The sequence below is a fragment of the Terrapene carolina genome, unplaced genomic scaffold, assembly GCF_002925995.2.
Source record: "Terrapene carolina triunguis isolate 2854851 unplaced genomic scaffold, T_m_triunguis-2.0 Scaffold197, whole genome shotgun sequence".
NCBI lineage: Eukaryota > Metazoa > Chordata > Testudines > Emydidae > Terrapene > Terrapene triunguis.
In genome coordinates, this window is record NW_020664548.1 from 478,829 (window position 1) to 496,449 (window position 17,621).

Consider the following 17,621-nt stretch of genomic DNA (forward strand, 5'->3'; position numbering starts at 1 on the left):
TTTTGGTTTTTGAGCCTTTAAGCTTTTCTCTGCAACCAGAGGGCTAGGGACTTGCTTTTCTTTTTAAATGAAAGCTGAGAATCTTGGATTATCCCATGACTCCAGGAGCTGGCGTCTGGAGAAAACCACCAAGGCTCACAAGCCTTGTGATGATAGCCTGGGAGCTGACAACAGTTGAATGCACTTCTGACGTCATTTACAACTCCAGCAGCACAATCGTCCTCCTTACGGTGCAGCATTGGTTCACAGATATTGCATTGGTTCAGTACAAGGCCCACCCCATACCACGTCCTCTCCCCCAAAGCCTAGTGTAGTCACTGGGAGTCTTCCTCATGGATTCCATGGACTTCGTATCAGGCTCCCAGTTTATGGGATCTGTCTATAGCCCACGTCTTGGTGGTGGTTACTGGACAGAGCTATGTGTGATCAATTCCTAATAAACTCGACTATTGGAGGGTTGTGCTCCTCCAACCTGCTGCTGAATAGCTTGGTGAGAATGGGGAGAGGGCCAGGCAGAATCAGTGTGGCAGATGAAACTTTATTACTATTAATTTAGGCCCCCGTTGTGCCAGCTGCGGTACTGATCTCTAAGGCGCCTGAGACTTCTGTTGCAATAGCTTTTAAAAAAACGTCCAAGGGACTTAAACAGGAAGCTGCCGCATCCCTGACCCAGGCTTCCAGCAAACCGGGAATGAAGAGGGAGAGGTCAGAGGTCACTTGAAGGAGGTGTTGGTAAAGACTTGGGCCAGATTCTGACCTCTGAGACCCACGGGTGTCAATCCAGAGTAACCCCACTGGCTTCTGGATTTATACCAGTATATCCTGGCTCGCTCTCTTTTAATCACCTCTTCTCTGGTCTCCGCTTGCCCACCCCTCCTATTTCAAGGATGCCGCGGCATTTTCCTCTCGTTGGGGTCTCAGTGTTCCCCGTGAGTTAGAGCAAAGTCCAAATTCCTCTGGATGGAGCAATCGAAAGGAATTTTCCCCACAGCCAGAGCGCGGCTGGTGGAGAGCCGCTCAGACGACGGGGAAGTTCTCTGCAAACAGAATATCTATTTTGTTTGCAGACACCGCGGAATATCAGTGCATAAGCGCAGGCCCAAGCAGTGCTCAGTCCTTTCAGTTTGTTCCCAGGAGCTCGGACATGAATGCTGCTAGGTAGCTGGAGTGGTTTTTCCGGCTCATGGCTATTTCAGAGCTGGGCTGCTGGTGTCTGAGCTCAGGGGAGCAAGCTGGAAGGTCTGAGCTGCGCTTGTGGATGTGCTTGGTGGTGCTATCCTGGGTGCCCCGAAAGGCAGAGCGCTGGGAAGCTTTCCCTCCTTGTATTCTACCTGCCATCATTAGATTGGGCCACGCTGCTCCGTGGCATAATCCCACTGATTGCAGTGGGGTTACTGCAGAGAGGGGGCTGGCCCATGGTCGTGTATTGAGGACAGAATTTAGCCGGGGTGGGAGCAGAGTCTCTTTATGCCCAAACCAAGTTCAGCTCAGGCAATGGCAGCCTGTGGTTCGTTCTGCAACCCCACCGAGGTGTCTCCACGCTGAGTTGGAGCAGCAGCCTCTAGGGGACGGGAGAGGAGAGGAGTGTAGTGCAATCCTCTGCCTGGGCAAGTCAGTTAGCATCTTATGGGAACCAGAGACCTCAGAGTCCCTGGACTCCATTATCAATCCACTAAGGTGTTGTGTCCCCCTGCAGGCTTGTGGCAAAACCACTCGTGAGATTACTTTGGTGCAACCAGGTGGCACGATCCTGCGAGGAAGGGTGGGGTGTGGTTAAGGCATTGGCCCGGGACTCACGAGATCCAGTTCAGTTCACAGCTCTGCCACAAACTCCCAGGTAATGCGGGGTAAATTGCTTAATCTCTCTCTGCCTCAGTTTCCCCCTCTGTGCATGAGGGATGATGATGACCCATTAGTTGATCTCAGATCCCTTGGAGTCTGTGGCCTATCTGCCTTCCTCTAGCCACTCCACGTGTTGTCCGCTGGCTGAATTCAGCCCCATTGCCTTAAGCAGCCGGGGGGGACAGCCTCTGATTTCTCTGAAAATATCTGCTCCATTTGCAGCGGCAATTAAAAAAGCTAGCAGAATGTCAAGAACTGTTAGGAAAGGGATAGATAATAAGACAGAAAATATCATAATGCCTCTTTATAAATCCATGGTACACTCACACCCTGAACACTGCATGCAGATCTGGTTGCCCCGTCTCAAAAAAAGAGATATTAGAATTGGAAAAGGTGTACAGAGAAGGGCAACAAAAATGATTAGAGATATGGGACTGCTTCCGTATGAGGAGAGATTAAAAAAGACTGGGACTTTTCAGCATGGAAGAGAGATGACTGGGGGCGGGTATGAGAGAGGCTATAACATCATGAATGGGGCGGAGAAAGTGAATAAGGAAGTGTTATTTACTCCCACACATAACACAAGAATGAGGGGTCACCCAATGAAATTAATTGCAGGTTTAAAACAAACACAAGGAAGTACTTCCTTACACAATGCACAGTCAACCTGTGGAACTCCTTGCCAGAGGATGTTGTGAAGGCCAAAACTATAACAGGGTTAAAAAAAGAACTAGATATGTTCCTGAAGGATAGGTCCATCAATGACCATTAACACGGATGGGCAGAGATGCAACCTCATGCTCTGAGCATCCCTAGCCTCTCTTTGCCAGAAGCTAGGCATGGACAACGTGGTGGATCACTCAGTGATTGCCTGTTCTGTTCATTCCCTCTGTAGCACCTGGCATTGGCTACTGTCACAAGACAGGATACTGGGCTAGATGGACCGTTGGTCTAACCCAGTCTGTCCGTTCTTATGTTCCCCGTAGGCAGACAGGTGCTTACCACAGCATGCAGTTTCCCGCAGCATGTCTCCTAAATGGCCAGGATGGAAGGATGAAGTAGCATAGCAGGTCTGGCTTGCCTCACTGGAGGAGCTTGTTCCCCAGTTATGCCTGGTCCTCCTTGCAGGGCCTGGGGGAGATCCTGACACCTATGAGATGTTGTGTTTGGATAGGGTGAGGCATGTGGAGCAGCAGTTGAGTAACACTCAGATGAGAGGTGGGCAAAACAGGGTGTGGCTTTGCTTTTGCAAGCCCTCGTCTGTCAAGTTATTTTGTTTGGCAGAACAAAATCTGGGCATGTTCTGGATCAGGTATCGTGGGGAGGGAGGTCTGGCTTTGGTCTGTTGTTTGGCGAAGTAAAGCCCTACACTCAACATGATGGCATTTCTCTGTCTGTCTGGAGCACAATAATGTCTAAACATCATATCCGATCAATGCCAAAATGTCAGGGAAAGTTCTAGACATCAAAGGGCAGAACGCTATGGATTTTCCTGAAAATCAGAAAAGCCCCAAAGAAGGAAATGGAGGAACATGGAGCCCCGGGCATTTGGTTAGCAGACCTATCATCTTTAATGAGGTCTGTAATTGTCTATAGATCAAAGCATCGGTTGATGTCATCTATTAATGGCTTCCTGCATAATACCCTCATTTCATCTCTGCCCATTATCTAAATGGAGTTTTAAATATTGACATCCTGAATGACTTATCTCCCAGGCAGAAAGAAAAATCTTATTTCAACACTTCAGAAATTATACAAGCTTAACGATTTACGTTTTTACATATGCCCCTAAAACTGAGGGGACATACCCAGAGCCCCGGAGGTGAGGGGAGAATGGGGGGCATGCAGAGACCTGGGCATGAGGGAGGTGGTATTGGGGTCCCTGAAATAGAAAGGGATGGAAGGGGGGCACACAGCGACCTAGTGAAGAAAATGGAAGGATGTGAGTCCCTGTTGTGTGCAGTGAGCTTAGCTGACAGAAGCACCAAAGTGTGTGATCCCCTAGTTTTTAGTATCAACTATTCATCCATAATAGCACTGGCTTGAAGTGGTTTCCATTATATACAAGGTTTACAGTTTGGTTCAATGGCTCTCAGCACCCCCACTATAAAAATTGTTCCAACACCGCTGCATAACAGTATTGCCATCGCATGCTCTTTCCCAGTAATAATATCAGATCACTAGCTTGGAAATAAGAGGAGCGATGGCTCGTGGAGGACCCACCGAAAGCATGAAGAAAAGGGGGCTGTAACACAGAATTGCGAGGCCCAAGGAGTATGGAGTGGCACATTTAATAAGACGGGAATGCTTGCCTAGCAAGTTATGTGATCCTGAATTATCATATCAGGGCGGAATAATTACATACAAAGGGCCAGAGCAGTGCAGGCTAAAACAAGGGGATGGTTGAACTGGTTTGGAGAAGATGAGAACTGAGCTCAAAACTCCCTTCAAACTAGTTCGGTTAACTGGATGTGTTTTACAGAGAGGCCCAGGGCAAAGCCCTGGGTCCAAACATTCCCAAACTTTTGGGAAAGCTCCAGTCTGGAGCCCATCTTTGTGTCTCATGCTTTCCTCTTGTACAGTTGGTTCATATATTTTTTTTTTCCCACCGAGTTGTGCTGGGGTTAGAAGCAGAAGCTCCGAAATACTGCCAGGAATCCTAGAGTTGTTCCAGGAGGCATGATGGCTGTTTACTAAGCCACCTATTTCTGTGCCATACTTAGCATGGAGAGACTCTGCTGCCAAGTATGGGATTCCCCTTTAGTAGCACCTTCAGGATTTATATGTGAGATTTTGCAGCCTGGATTGGTAAATAAGTCGCGGAGGAGACGTGCCCTGAGTTCTAGTGGGGGCATTCTCAAGATAGAACATCAGAAGCTTTGCCAACAAGGCATATCTGCAGTGGTTCATCCTAGTGGACTAATAGATGGGCAAGCGTGCAGCCCCATAACACTGGACAGTGAAAAACCCAGGAGGTTATATATGGCGGAGGATCCTGATAGGTGTAGGTTGATTGAGGACCTAACTGCTATGCTGATAGGTATTTATGGAGTCCAAAGATCTAGGTAGACAACACAGGAAGTCGTCTTGTGGATCCAGCATTGTGTAACATTAGTGATGTTTAGACTTGAAACATGTGACAATAGCGCAGCTTTTTGGGCAGCTCTGTGGTTTGTGGCGAAGCTGCTTAGCTAGCTGAAGTCTGGGCTGTAATGTGATTGTCTCTAAAATGTTGTTTGCTTGCTTGTTTTCCAGGCTGGTGGATGATCGGTGCGTGGTGGAGCCGGCAGCTGGCGATCTGGATAATCCACCCAAGAAGTTCCGGGGTAAGAGGCCATGTGGTGCTTGAGGAGCTGCTACTGTTGTGTTCCTTATGAAGCCTACCACTGGGGCACACTACCTTCTGCTGCAGAATGTGGGCACCAGCTTGCACTCTTCTATTATAGCAGTAGTACGGGCATCAATATTGCAAATCTGCCCCTCCTCCTCCGTGTTAATTGGTGCCAGTATTGGCAGCCTGAGCAGAGAGGCCAGGAACTGAATGGCCTGTAGGTCCTTAGTGCCTCTCTGCATTAGGGTGGAATGCCATTTGTGCACCAGTGTGGGGGAAGCTTGCCCTGCTGCCACACATGCTCTGGATTGACAGAGCTGTCAAGTCTCCAGGGCTGTCAAGCTTGGAAATAATCATCCTGCACCCTCGTAGCCTTTCCGGCTTCTTAGACTCATAGACTCTAAGGTCAGAAGGGACCATCATGATCATCTAGTCTGACCTCCTGCACATCACAGGCCACAGGACCTTGCCCGCCCACTCCTGTAATAGACCCCTAACCTCTGGCTGAGTTACTGAAGTCCTCAAATCATGATTTAAAGACTTCAAATTACAGAGAATCCATCATTTACACTAGTTTAAACCTGCAAGTGACCCACGCCCCATGCTGCAGAGGAAGGCAAAAAATCCTCATGGTCTCTGCCAGTCCTTCCCGACCCCAAATATGGTGATCAGTTGGATCCTGAGCATGTGGGCAAGACCCATCAGGCAGACACCTGGGAAAGAATTCTCTGTAATAACTAAGCGCCCTCCCCCATCTGGTGTCCCATCACTAGCCATTGGAGATATTTGCTGCTAGCAGTCGAAGGTCGGCTACATGCCATCATAGGCAGTCCCATCATGCCATTCCCCTCCATAAACTTATCAAGCTCAGTCTTGAAGCCAGTTAGGTTTTTTCCCACTGCTCCCCTTGGAAGGCTGTTCCAGAACGTCACTCCTCCGATGGTTAGAAACCTTCCTCTAATTTCAAGCCTGAACTTGTTGATGGCCAGTTTGTATCCATTTGTTCTTGTGTCCACATTGGAGCTTAACTTAGATAACAGAGGGATAAATACCCTTCCTCCCTGGTATTTATCCATCTGATGTATTTATAGAGAGCAATCGTATTTCCCCTCAGGCTTCTAAACAAGCCAAGCTCTTTGCATCTTGTTTCAGAAGGTAGGTTTTCCATTCATCAGATCATCCTGGTAGCCCTTCTCTGCACCTGTTCCAGTTCGAATTCATCTTCCTTAACCATGGGAGGCCAGAATATTGTTCTTGATTCCTCCAGTGGCCACTGGCTTTATGACATGGAGAAACTGACTCTCATAGTGCCTGGGCTTTGCCGTGAAGGAAAAGGAGAATTTGTACCCCTCCCCAGATCTGGTTCCTTAATGGCGAGAGATGATGGTTTTTGTTTCTATTACAATAGCATCAACCGCGAGGTCAGGGCTCCATTGTGCTAGGTGAGGACAGTCCCCGCCTAAAGAGCTGGCGATCAGAATAGACCAGACAGATGACGGAATGATTGTTAGTCCTGTGGGGGAGCGAGGCCCAGGGAGTCTGAGCCAGAGCGAGCAATTGAATCCAGTCTCTGGAGTCCCACTCCAGTGCCTTCACCACAATCCATCCTTCCTCTCTGAAGGTCAACCTGATATGAGGCGTGTTCTTTGCTGTGCCTGCGTTCATGTATCCCGGCTGCTGGTGGAGCAAAAGCCTTCGGAGGACGAAGGGATGTGTGACTGGGGGGGATGCAGAGACGTCAACAAGCATCTGTGCTGCGGCAGGGTTTTTGGCTCTAGGAACTAACTGTGCCGGAGGCCTAGTGCTTGCCCTGCTTCGCTGCACCTCTCGGGGAGAGATTAAGCCGCTCTTTCATGAGGCAGGCAGGCAGGATTTAGGGAGATGCATTAAATCCCCATGCGTCCTCGGCTGTCACGCTCTAGCCGCCCCACCCCATCCTGGTGCGAGCCTCAGTCATTATTTCCCGTCTCAGTGAGACACAGCCGCTGCAGAGTTTCCCTTTGTGAGCTGGCTTTCTGGAGTCCCGATCCAAATGGAAAAGGTGATGAATCAAGCGAGGGGCAGGGTGGCTCCTGGCTTGTGGAAATGGGCTGGTGAAGCCAGAACTTCCCTCTCTCTTTCTTGGACCCCTTCCATTTTCTAGCCCCTCCGTGTCCAATCCTCAGCTGCCAGCTCCTCTCCGGGTTGGGACTTGGGTCAAGAGTCAGGTCTCTGACCCAGTTCTTCCAGCCCCTGAAGCTGTGAGCTGAGGAGAGCAATGGACACTCGCTTCCTCTTCACTCCTTTTGGGTCATGGCTCCGCTGCTCTCTGTGGTGTAAGCAGAGGTGGCAAGGCGAGTGAGCAGGGATTCTCAGCCGCTGGGATCTGCGACTCCCTCCTTGGACCTGGCCTTCAAGTCATCTCAAGCTCAGCCATATTGCTCTTGAAGGAATTCAGCTTTCCGGGACTGTCTTCCCTCCCACACACGGCATAGAGGAAGGGAGAAGTGGACACTATTACTTGTCTTGTGGGTAGTGCCTAGGGGCCCCGGTCATGGCCCAGGGCCCCTTTGTGCTAGGCGCCGTATACAGACATGGAACAAAAATGAGAGGCCCTGCCCTCAAAAGCTTCCAATCTAAGAACAGAGCAAGAGATGCCAGGTAGATGCAGACGGACCGATGGAGGAAGCACAAGGAACAGCGAAGGCAGAGGTCACAGCACCCCCATTGCCAAGCTGAGTGGAGGCACTACAGCAGAGAAGAGGGGTTTGAAGGAGGACAGTGAGAAGGTCTTGAAGATGCTTGTGTTGGGCTGGAAGATGTGGTCCCATTACGACATGTATGTACAGTGCCTGGCGCAGTGGAGCCTCAACTTGGTGGAGAACTCCAGGTGCGACTGCAGTATAAATGTTAAATAATAATTAACAGCACAACACTCAAACATCATCAGCTTATCCAGACTATCCCTAACTGGAGCTGAAGTAGCTGTATTCTCTCAGGGACTGAACTTTCCCTCCCCACCACAGAACCTGATACCGCGCTAACAGGTGGAGAATGGGAAGAATCCTTCCGCCGACTGCGCCTCAAAGAATTCTTTCACAACAGTGCCGAGACCACGCACAATTGCCACATCCCCACTGGTAATCACTAGAAAAAAGAATCGTCCGACTTGACACCGCAGAGCGGATGAAACCACAGTCTTGTTCATGACGCTGATTGCTTCAGGAAAAAAACAGACTGTGAAGTCCTTAACAAACATCGCATCCACCATAGTCTTTCCACTGCCGAGAGGACAGCTATATAGTCCCTGAAATCTAACGACCAGATAATGATCAACCCAGCAGACAAAGGGAGCACCATCATAGTCCTCAACCGTAATAACGACATAAACGAGGCCTACTGACAACTCTCTGACACCACCTACTATAAAGAACTCAAAGACAACCCCACACCACAATTTACCCAGTAATTTAAGGATATCATCAAATCCTTCCCAAAACAACTCCAAGACCTACCAACTCATTCCCAATTAAACCACCCCAGAGACCTTCTACCTGCTTCCCAAGATATACAAAGAGGGGAACCCAGGCAGACCCATCCTATTTGGCCACGGCACTCTTACTGAAGGAATATTGGGACTCATAGAAACCATCTTCAAACCACACAGTGCACAAAGGGCTAACTTCCTCCACAACACAACCGACTTCTTCCACGGACTCCGCAACATTAACAACCTCCCATGGATGTCACTTCACTATCCACCAACATCCCTCACAATGACAGCATAGCTGCCTGCCCCAAATATTTACAAGACAATGGACAACCCTCAGATATCCACCCCAAACACATCATCAAACTCATCCATTTCATCCTCACCCATAATAATTTTACCTTCAACAGCAAACGCTTTGTCCAAACCATGGGAAGAGCCTACTAGGACAGCTCCCCAATATGCCAACCTCTTCATGGGCCAACTTGAAGAAGAATTTCTGGACAAATGCACCACCAAGCCAATGATATACATGGGATACATTAATGATATTTTCATCCTCTGGATAGATGACTTAAACGCCTAGATTTCCACCACAACTTCAACACCACTATCCATTTATTAAACTCTCTCTGGAACACTCCCACACTAGCATCAACTTCCTGGACACCATGATCAGTGTCAGCAATGGATCCCTCAGATAACAATATACAAGAGACCCTGGATCAGCACACCTACCTTCACGGATCCAGTAACTACCCCAAGCACACAAAGAAATCTGCTATCTACAGCCAGACACTCAGATACCACAGAACATGCTCCGAGGAGAAAGTCCGGGATATGCACCTTAACACGCTTAAAACCGCCTTCGCCAAACAAGGACACTCCACCAGAAAAGTAGATCACATCGTGGAACGGGCCACCCAAATACCCTGAGAGAACCTGCTTCAATACAGAAATAAAACCCCCTCTGACTGCACACCCCTAGTTGTCACCTTCCATTGCACACTGGAACCCATATGGGTTATCATCAAATGACTACAGTTCAAACTCGATGGGGACCCCATCCTAAAAAAAATCTTTCCTGAACCCCGTCTTCTGGCTTTCAAACAACCCCCCCCCACACACACACCTCTCTAAGCTTATCATCTGAAGCAAGCTCCCCACAGACCAGGACACACCAACCCAAAGTGGCGCCAGAGCCTGCCAGAGCAACAGATGCAAAACCTGCAAACATATCTCCACTGATACAATGATCAGTGCCCACCACTAAGTGGATGAAACCAGACCATCAATACGCTCTCGAATGAACTCCTACAGGAAAGCCAAAAACACCATATTACCTGTGGGTGAAGACTTTTCACAAAGTGATCGCTCTGTATCTGACCTCTCAGTCATCCTCAAAGGAAGCCTGCACGACACTTGCAAAAGACGAGTCTGGGAGCTTAAATTCATAACTTTGCTAGACGCTGAAAATCATGGTCTGAATGAAGACACAGGATTTAGACATATGACTGCAGGGGTGTTAATGGGCCACTTCACCTTGAAGGGACCTTTAGAATATGTGCTAACTACTTTTACACTTAACTCTCTGTCTGATCTTTTATTTAGCTGTGACACTCTCCCTACCTTTCCCAGACCTGAAGAAGAGCTCTATGTAGCTCAAAAGCACGTCTCTTTCACCATCAGAAGTTGGTCCAATAAAAGATATTCCCCCACCCGCCTTGTCTCTCTAATATCCTGGGACCGACATGGCTACATCAACACTACCTGCAAATAATAATGAATACAAACATTTCCCATTTTGCCCATGTCTGGGTAAATTGTGCACCCCTCGTCACCCCCTGAGGCTGCCAGAGGGCAGTGCTGGGATGGCCCAAAAACCGAGCCAAATGCATCTGAGGAAGGTATAAACACGCCTCCCCCATAATACACCTCCTTGTGCATTATTAGTGTTTATGGCATGCACCTAAGGCGCTTGGCGCTGTGCAAAATATAAAGGAAGCAGCAGTCCCTACTCCAAGGAGTTTCTGTTTTAATTTGATTAGATGGTGTAGTCCAGATGCAGAATACACCAGACACTCTACAGCATGGTGTGTACACTGTAAGCAATGCAGATATGGCGCAATACCACAGTGTCCCAGGGGGAGAGAAATTTTCCCCAGCTGCAGGTTATATTCTTGATGATGAATGTTATTGTTTTTTGTGTCTCTTTTATCTTGGCTAGGGTAACTTCCAGTGCTGTGTGCCCAATCTTCTTTCAAATCTTAGCTGTTTGCTTTAATAGTATCTTACATCAGTGAAAAGAACAGGAGTACTTGTGGCACCTTAGAGACTAACAAATTTATTTGAGCATAAGCTTTCGTGGGCTAAAACCCACTTCATCGGATGCATGCAGTGGAAAATACAGTAGGAAGATATATATATACACAGAGAACATGAAACAATGGGTGTTACCGTACACACTATGGGTGTGTATGGGTGTGGGTTTTAGCCCACGAAAGCTTATGCTCAAATAAATTTGTTAGTCTCTAAGGTGCCACAAGTACTCCTGTTCTTTTTGCTGATACAGACTAACACGGCTGCTACTCTGAAACCTTACAGCAGTGAGTTCCACAGCTATCATTACATGTTGCAGTAGGAGTTTCTCCTTGTATCCAATTGAAATAGAAAGTGATGGGCATTGCTTTCTGCTGCAGGACAGCTGCCATTTTGTGTGTTTGGGTTGATTGAGCATGATCCGGGGCACACACATGCACTTTCTATCTCTCTTTCTCTGTGTTCTCACGTGCAGGTTTTACTCTGGTCCTCACTTAGTTTCCCTTGCTCTGATCCAGAGTAAAAGTGAGCAGTTTGTGCTTTGGGTATGGAAAGATGCGTAATGGGGACAAAAGCTCCTGAGCTTGGGGTGGAACTCTTTTCCCCCCACCCCAAACCTTGTGTCCTGTGACTTTGGTGGGCTTTCTAGGTGGAACAGACCTTGCAAGTGTGTGGTTCTGCTTTGCCATCCTGGGGTTGCGTACATTTGACTCTGAGAGCAAAAGCCAGCGAGCTTTATGCAGCCCCAGGACACCATCCTGCTCTCCTGATGCCAGTGGTACTCTTGTCTTTGACTTGGATGGGAGCAGCCTAAGGTGATCCCGGTGAAACCTGTGCTAACAGTTAAGGAGTCGTGGTTCCTTGTCCTAACAGACAGGAGAATCTCACTCCCTAGAGATGGGTGTGGATCAAAATCCTGGATCCAAACTCCTCCAGACTTTGAAGGTTCAGTTCTGGCCCAGCCCTTTTCTACTCCACAGTGAATCAGACTATAGTGTTCAGCCCCTTATTATAATGGCTAGGAAAGTAGCAGTCGCTTTTGGTCTGTTGTAAATACATTTCACTGTGAAGGAGGAGGGGAAAAAACCCAAACAATGATCCTGATTGTGTGTTACTCCATTGTCTCTCTTGGGCAAGGGACAGAGCGGGCTTAAGGTGACTTTAAGCCCTCTTTGAATTCTCTGCCTTCTGTGGCTGTGCACGGCCTTACTTGATGTAAGTTAGAATAACCTCAGGGCTGCTCTAACTCAGTGGTTCTCAACCAGGTGTACACGTACCTGTGGGGGTACACAGAGGCCTTCCAGGGGGTACATCAACACATCCCAGACATTTCCTAGGTTTACAACAGGCTGCATTAAAAGCACTTGCAAAGTCAGTACAAACTAAAATGTCATACAGACAATGACTTGTTTATACAGCTCTATATACTGTACACTGAAATGCAAGTACAATATTTATATTCCAATCGATTTATTGTATAATTATACGGTAAAAAGGAGAAAGTCAGCAATGTTTCAGGACTAGTGGCTGTGACACTTTTGTATTTTTATGTCTGATTTTGTAAGCGAGTAGTTTTTAAGTGAGGTGAAAGTTGGGGGTACGCAAGACAAATCAGATTCCTGAAAGAGGGACCGACAGTAGCCTGGAAAGGTTGAGCACCTCTGCTCTAAATTATGTCCTGCTTCCCATATAGGCCCCAGGAAGCGGAGAGTAGCCATAAAGCACTGCATTCCGGCCATGCGCTGATCCAACCCCTATGTTGGGTATAGAGCCCTTACACCACACGGAGATTCTCGGGGAGCTGTTTCTGCCCCCTTTAAGGCCCCTTGCTGCTGCCAGAGCGGCCTAAAGGGGCTGTCATGCAAGTGAGAATCGGTCCAATGATTTGAAAAATACCTTGGGAGTCTATCCCTCTAGCTGCCCCGAGGCTAGAAAGGCAGAGTTCAGCTGTGTAGTGCCTGGGCTGGCCAGGGCAACACATCCTTCTGAACGGAGCCTGGCAGGTCCTGTTCGCTTGCTTTTTTGTGGTTTTCCCCCGGGGCTCCTGTGAGAGGCACAGCCCCACGTTGAGGCACGTTGGGAGAAAGCAAACTAGGTGTTTAACTCCTCCCCGGTGTTGGGCAGATGACAGCGTGTGTGTTTTTTTAATTTTTAATGGACTTTTGTGTGGGGGGTGTAACAGACAGCGTAATTGCTGCGTGTGAGTATATGGAACAAGGACGTGTGGGGTGTGATTCTGCCCGGTGCTGAGTGCCGCTTGTCAGGTGCTGTGCACACTCAGCTGTGCAGGGACTCAGCACCTAGTTGGATTGGCCAGGCCTGAAAAATTCCAGCAGTGTATTCACTCCTGTGCTCAACCTTTGGACTGGAAAATTCTAGTTCCTGCTCCTCAGGGGGTTTCTCCAGGTGTTTAAATTCAGTTCAGTTTAACCCCTGCCATGATCTACTTGAGAGCAGGTGTGCTGCCCTGGGCTTGCTCTAGGAGTGCAGTGAGAGCTTCCCCCAGCCTGCCACCATTAACTCTTCGCTCCCAGTGAGTTGGTGGGTGGAACAGTGGTTAGATCACAGGGCTGGGAGTCAAACGCTAGGCTTCAAATCCTGCCTTAGCTACAGGCTTTCTGGTTTCTGCATGATGGTGCGCAAGTCACTGTATCTCTGTGCTTTGGTGTCCCTGTCTGCAAAATGGGGATAATACTGAGATGGGCATGAGCTGCCATGTTCAGGAGAGCTGGGTGGGAAACAGTTTTCCTGGCCTGGGAATATTTTCAAGAGTTTTGCCCATCTCAAATCGGGATGGAAAGTTGAAATCTCAAATAGTCACAAACCGAAAAACTGGATTGTTTGTTTGTTTGGGTCAATCAAAATGTTTGTTCCTATTCATTCTTTTTAAAACTTTTTTTAGTCTAATTAGGTTTAATTTCAAAACATAAACCCATTTTCCACTGGAAAATTGGATTTTTTTGACCGCTTGGGAAGCATTGACAGTTTGGCGAATGGTTTTGGTCTCAGTAAATTGGCATTTTTCGACGCAAAACCATTTTGCAAAAAAATTCCCGGCCAGCTCTAATGCTCAGCTCTGGATTGCAAATCCCCTGAGGTTGAGGAGTGGTTTGGATCCAGGGCTTTGATTTGGATCCATCTCTTAATAGCCGTACTTTCTTGGTGCCTACCTCACAAGGCTCCTTTGCAATCTAATTAACAAATTAATGAAAGCGCTCTGAAATCCTTGGATAAAAGCTGCTGCGGGCTAACATAATGTTTCTATCAGTAACCCTATTATAACCACCACATTGTGGGGGAATGTAGGAAAACACCAATGTAACTCCAGGTCTGTATAGGAGGCAGCAACACAGACCTCTGATCTGGACTCAGAGATTCCCTGGCCATCTCCCTTAGAGTGGTATTTGGGGCCGGTCTTAAACCCAGTAGCCACCATGAGGGCAGGATAGAGCCACACCGGAGTCCCATTCTAGTGATACAGCATCACAAGGGTTCCTTGACACGGGATATGCCATTAGCAAACAGACCTATGAAATGAGACATGAAGCCTGGCTTCCCTCCAGAGGCACAGAGAACTGTGCCTGTTTGTTTGTCACTCCCAGGTAAATAAATACATGCTCACCAGCAACTCGGGGCGGGCGCCAAGGATGGAAAATGATTTTCTTCTGTCTGAAGTTTCTGGGCTGCTCTTTCAGCAGCAATTAAGGAGATTGAGGCCTGTGATCTCTTCCTCCTCCAGCCCCTTCTGATCCCGATCAAAAATGCAGCCCCTGAGGCTGTTTCCCATAGGTATGACCTCGCTTTTCAATTCACAAATCATGAAGTAGGGTGTCTGGATCATTGCATGGTCCCTTCCCTCACAAAAAAACCTCTCAAGACTGACCAGCATAGCGGGAGTGGGCAGACTTGAACAATCAGGGATGCAGATCTATCTACTGCAGAGGATAGGTAATGTTGTCAGATAATTCACACATTTGGGGAGCCAGGGTTAGAACCCTTGAACTTTGGCTCCTGAAACACAGGCCTTTACCCAATGAGCTTAAAGAGCATTTTTGTAGCTACTGGTACCAATAGTAAGTCTATTATCCTCTCCGTGAGTATTCACTGGAGGGCAACATTGCACTTACTCACACTAAGCCAGCGTGTTACATGACTTTGTCACACTTTGACACCCACTAAAGGAGTAATAAGCTCCCACAGCTTCTGTGTTCGGGTGTCCTTCCTGCACGGTATACCCAACCGAAGAGAGATGTTGCACTTTGAAGCTGCATTTCACAGACCGAATGTTCAGTCACTCAGAATCCTGGGGGATTTCCTGGTGAATTCAGAGAACAGTTGAATTGATCGTCTTAACTGTTGTTTTTCTAGTTTTACTGCCAGTTTCTCTTGTTCTTTATTCCAAATACAACAGAGGGGAAGAACCCAATTGTTTATAACATTTCACATATGGTCTTCATTAATATTCTAGGGGCCGCAGCTCTCAAGCTTTGGGCTGGATTCTGCTGTCGGTTTCACCAGGGTAAATTCTGCGTGACTCCACGTAATAGAAAGGAGTTACTCTAGATTGCACTGCTGTAAACGACATCACAATCTCATCTTTGGTATTTGACTTGGCTCAGCATGTGTGCACACCATGTGTTGGCGTAGCCAGAAGAGGTAGTAACTGTGTGCAGATAGGACCTGTTTGAGGCAAGTGTCAAAGTTTTAAGGTACCTGAACCTGTATTCCCCGTCCATGGTCCACCAAGGGCACCAGCTTAAAGGTTTCCATCTCCCAGCTGTCACCTCTCTTGGGCAGAGACCTGCGTCTCCCTCCCTCCTGACCAGGGTTTTTCCAGGCTGCGCAGTTCCCTGACTACTCTGTGATATCCCTAGCAAGCCAGACTGGCTAAAAGTCCAGCATCTGTACATTGTTTTCCAAGTGCATTGCCTACAGTTATAAGTTAACACACAGCTCTTGCTAAGCAAGCACATTTATTCTTAAGGTGAAAGCATCACAGAGAAAACATATTAAAAACAATAAAAGAAGCTGCATACATGCTAATAAGCTTAGCAGAGGTCATCCCAGCTCCAGCCTCAGACTCCAGTCGGTGTCAGTCCTTCAAACCCCACAACTGAGTTTTCCCCATGGTTACAGATTCATAACTGTCTCAGATTCAGTACCAGAACCAGGCAGGGCAGTTCAGCCATTTCTTTATATAGCTTGGGTCTTTGATCTTGTCTCCAGAACCAAGTAATCAGCAGACAATGATCCTGTCCTGAGGGTGTCCCTTCCAAAGGCAGGCTTTGTGCATAACCAGAGTAGGGGAATTTGCATTCATCTCCCCTGAGGTATTCCCCAGGAAATCCACTTAACAGTTATTGTCCCAAAATCCATTCTTGTCTTGCACATTTTCAATATAGTCCTTTGAACTCTCAGGCCTCACATTACATCTGCCCCCTAAAGAGGTCACCTACAATCCCAGCCCATGTTAGTACAGAAACTTTGCATTTAATTCAATGTACCCCAAAGAGAGTTAAACTTAATTCAGTAAGGAAATGCAGGAAATTGCCGTATCTGTCGCACCACGTACCTGGACTATCACCGCAGAACACCCAGGAAATCTTACCAGTTTGTGTCGTAATTTCTGATGAGAGCAAATAGATCTGAAAGTTGGGGAGCAGGTTAAACCACTGAGTCATCTCTCCAGTGACTCTCAACCTTTCCAGACGACTGTATCCTTTTTGGGAGTCCGATTTGTCTTGCGTGCCCCCAAGTTTCACCTCAATTAAAATCTACTTGCTTAGAAAATTGGACATGAAAATACAAAAGTGTCACAGCACACAAGTACTGAAAAACTGTTGACTTTCTCATTTTTACCATATCATTATAAAATAAATCAATTGGAATATAAATATTGTACTTGCATTTCAGTGCCTAGTATATAGAGCTGTATAAACAAGCCATTGTCTGTATGAAATTTTAGTTTGTACTGACTTTGCTATGCTTTTTATGTAGCCTGTTGTAAAACTAGGCAAATCTCTAGATGAGTTGATGTACCCCTGGAAGACCTCTGCCTACCCCCAGGGATATGCGTACCCCTGGTTGAGGACCACTCGGCTATACTTATCAGATGTGAAGCTGAGGCCCAGATACTCAGCTGGTGTAAATTGACTTTCACCAGCTGAGGGCTTGGCCTCCGGAAATGGAATGGAGTGCCCGTAACTCATTGCAAGACCAGGGTCTTTGCTCAGACCTGAAATGGGGACAGTGTCCCTACAGACTTTGAACGTGACTAGCCTTATTCCCACATTGCCCAGCCACAGACGTAGGTCCCCATGGGGGGATATGCCACTGACTGAACTGAGCACGTCCTTATAATGAAACACTGTAACCCTTTGGCCTTCTGTCATTCTAGACTGTCTCTTCAAAGTATGTCCCATGAACCGCTACTCCGCCCAGAAGCAATACTGGAAGGCGAAGCAAACCAAGCAGGACAAGGACAAGATTGCTGACGTTGTGCTGCTGCAGAAACTCCAGGTGAGGCGAGCTCGGCCAGTGAGTGCCGGTGAAATTCCAGGCGACAATCCTCGCAGTAGGTGGTGAAGTTGTTAGAGGTACTGGCTGAGGACTTGCCAACCTTTCCCCCAACACAAGACCTGACACACTGTCTTTCTCTGT

General features: G+C 47.7%; 1 protein-coding gene across 1 annotated transcript in view; it reads left to right on the forward strand.

Moving 5' to 3' along the window:
* LOC112106114 (inositol 1,4,5-trisphosphate receptor type 3) overlaps nt 1-17,621 on the forward strand; it is a 96,165-nt gene that overhangs the window by 12,124 nt on the left and 66,420 nt on the right. The window contains exons 2-3 of the mRNA XM_024199181.2: nt 5,098-5,168; nt 17,359-17,480. Coding sequence (XP_024054949.2) covers nt 5,098-5,168; nt 17,359-17,480 — 193 coding nt within the window. The remainder of the gene's footprint in view (nt 1-5,097; nt 5,169-17,358; nt 17,481-17,621) is intronic.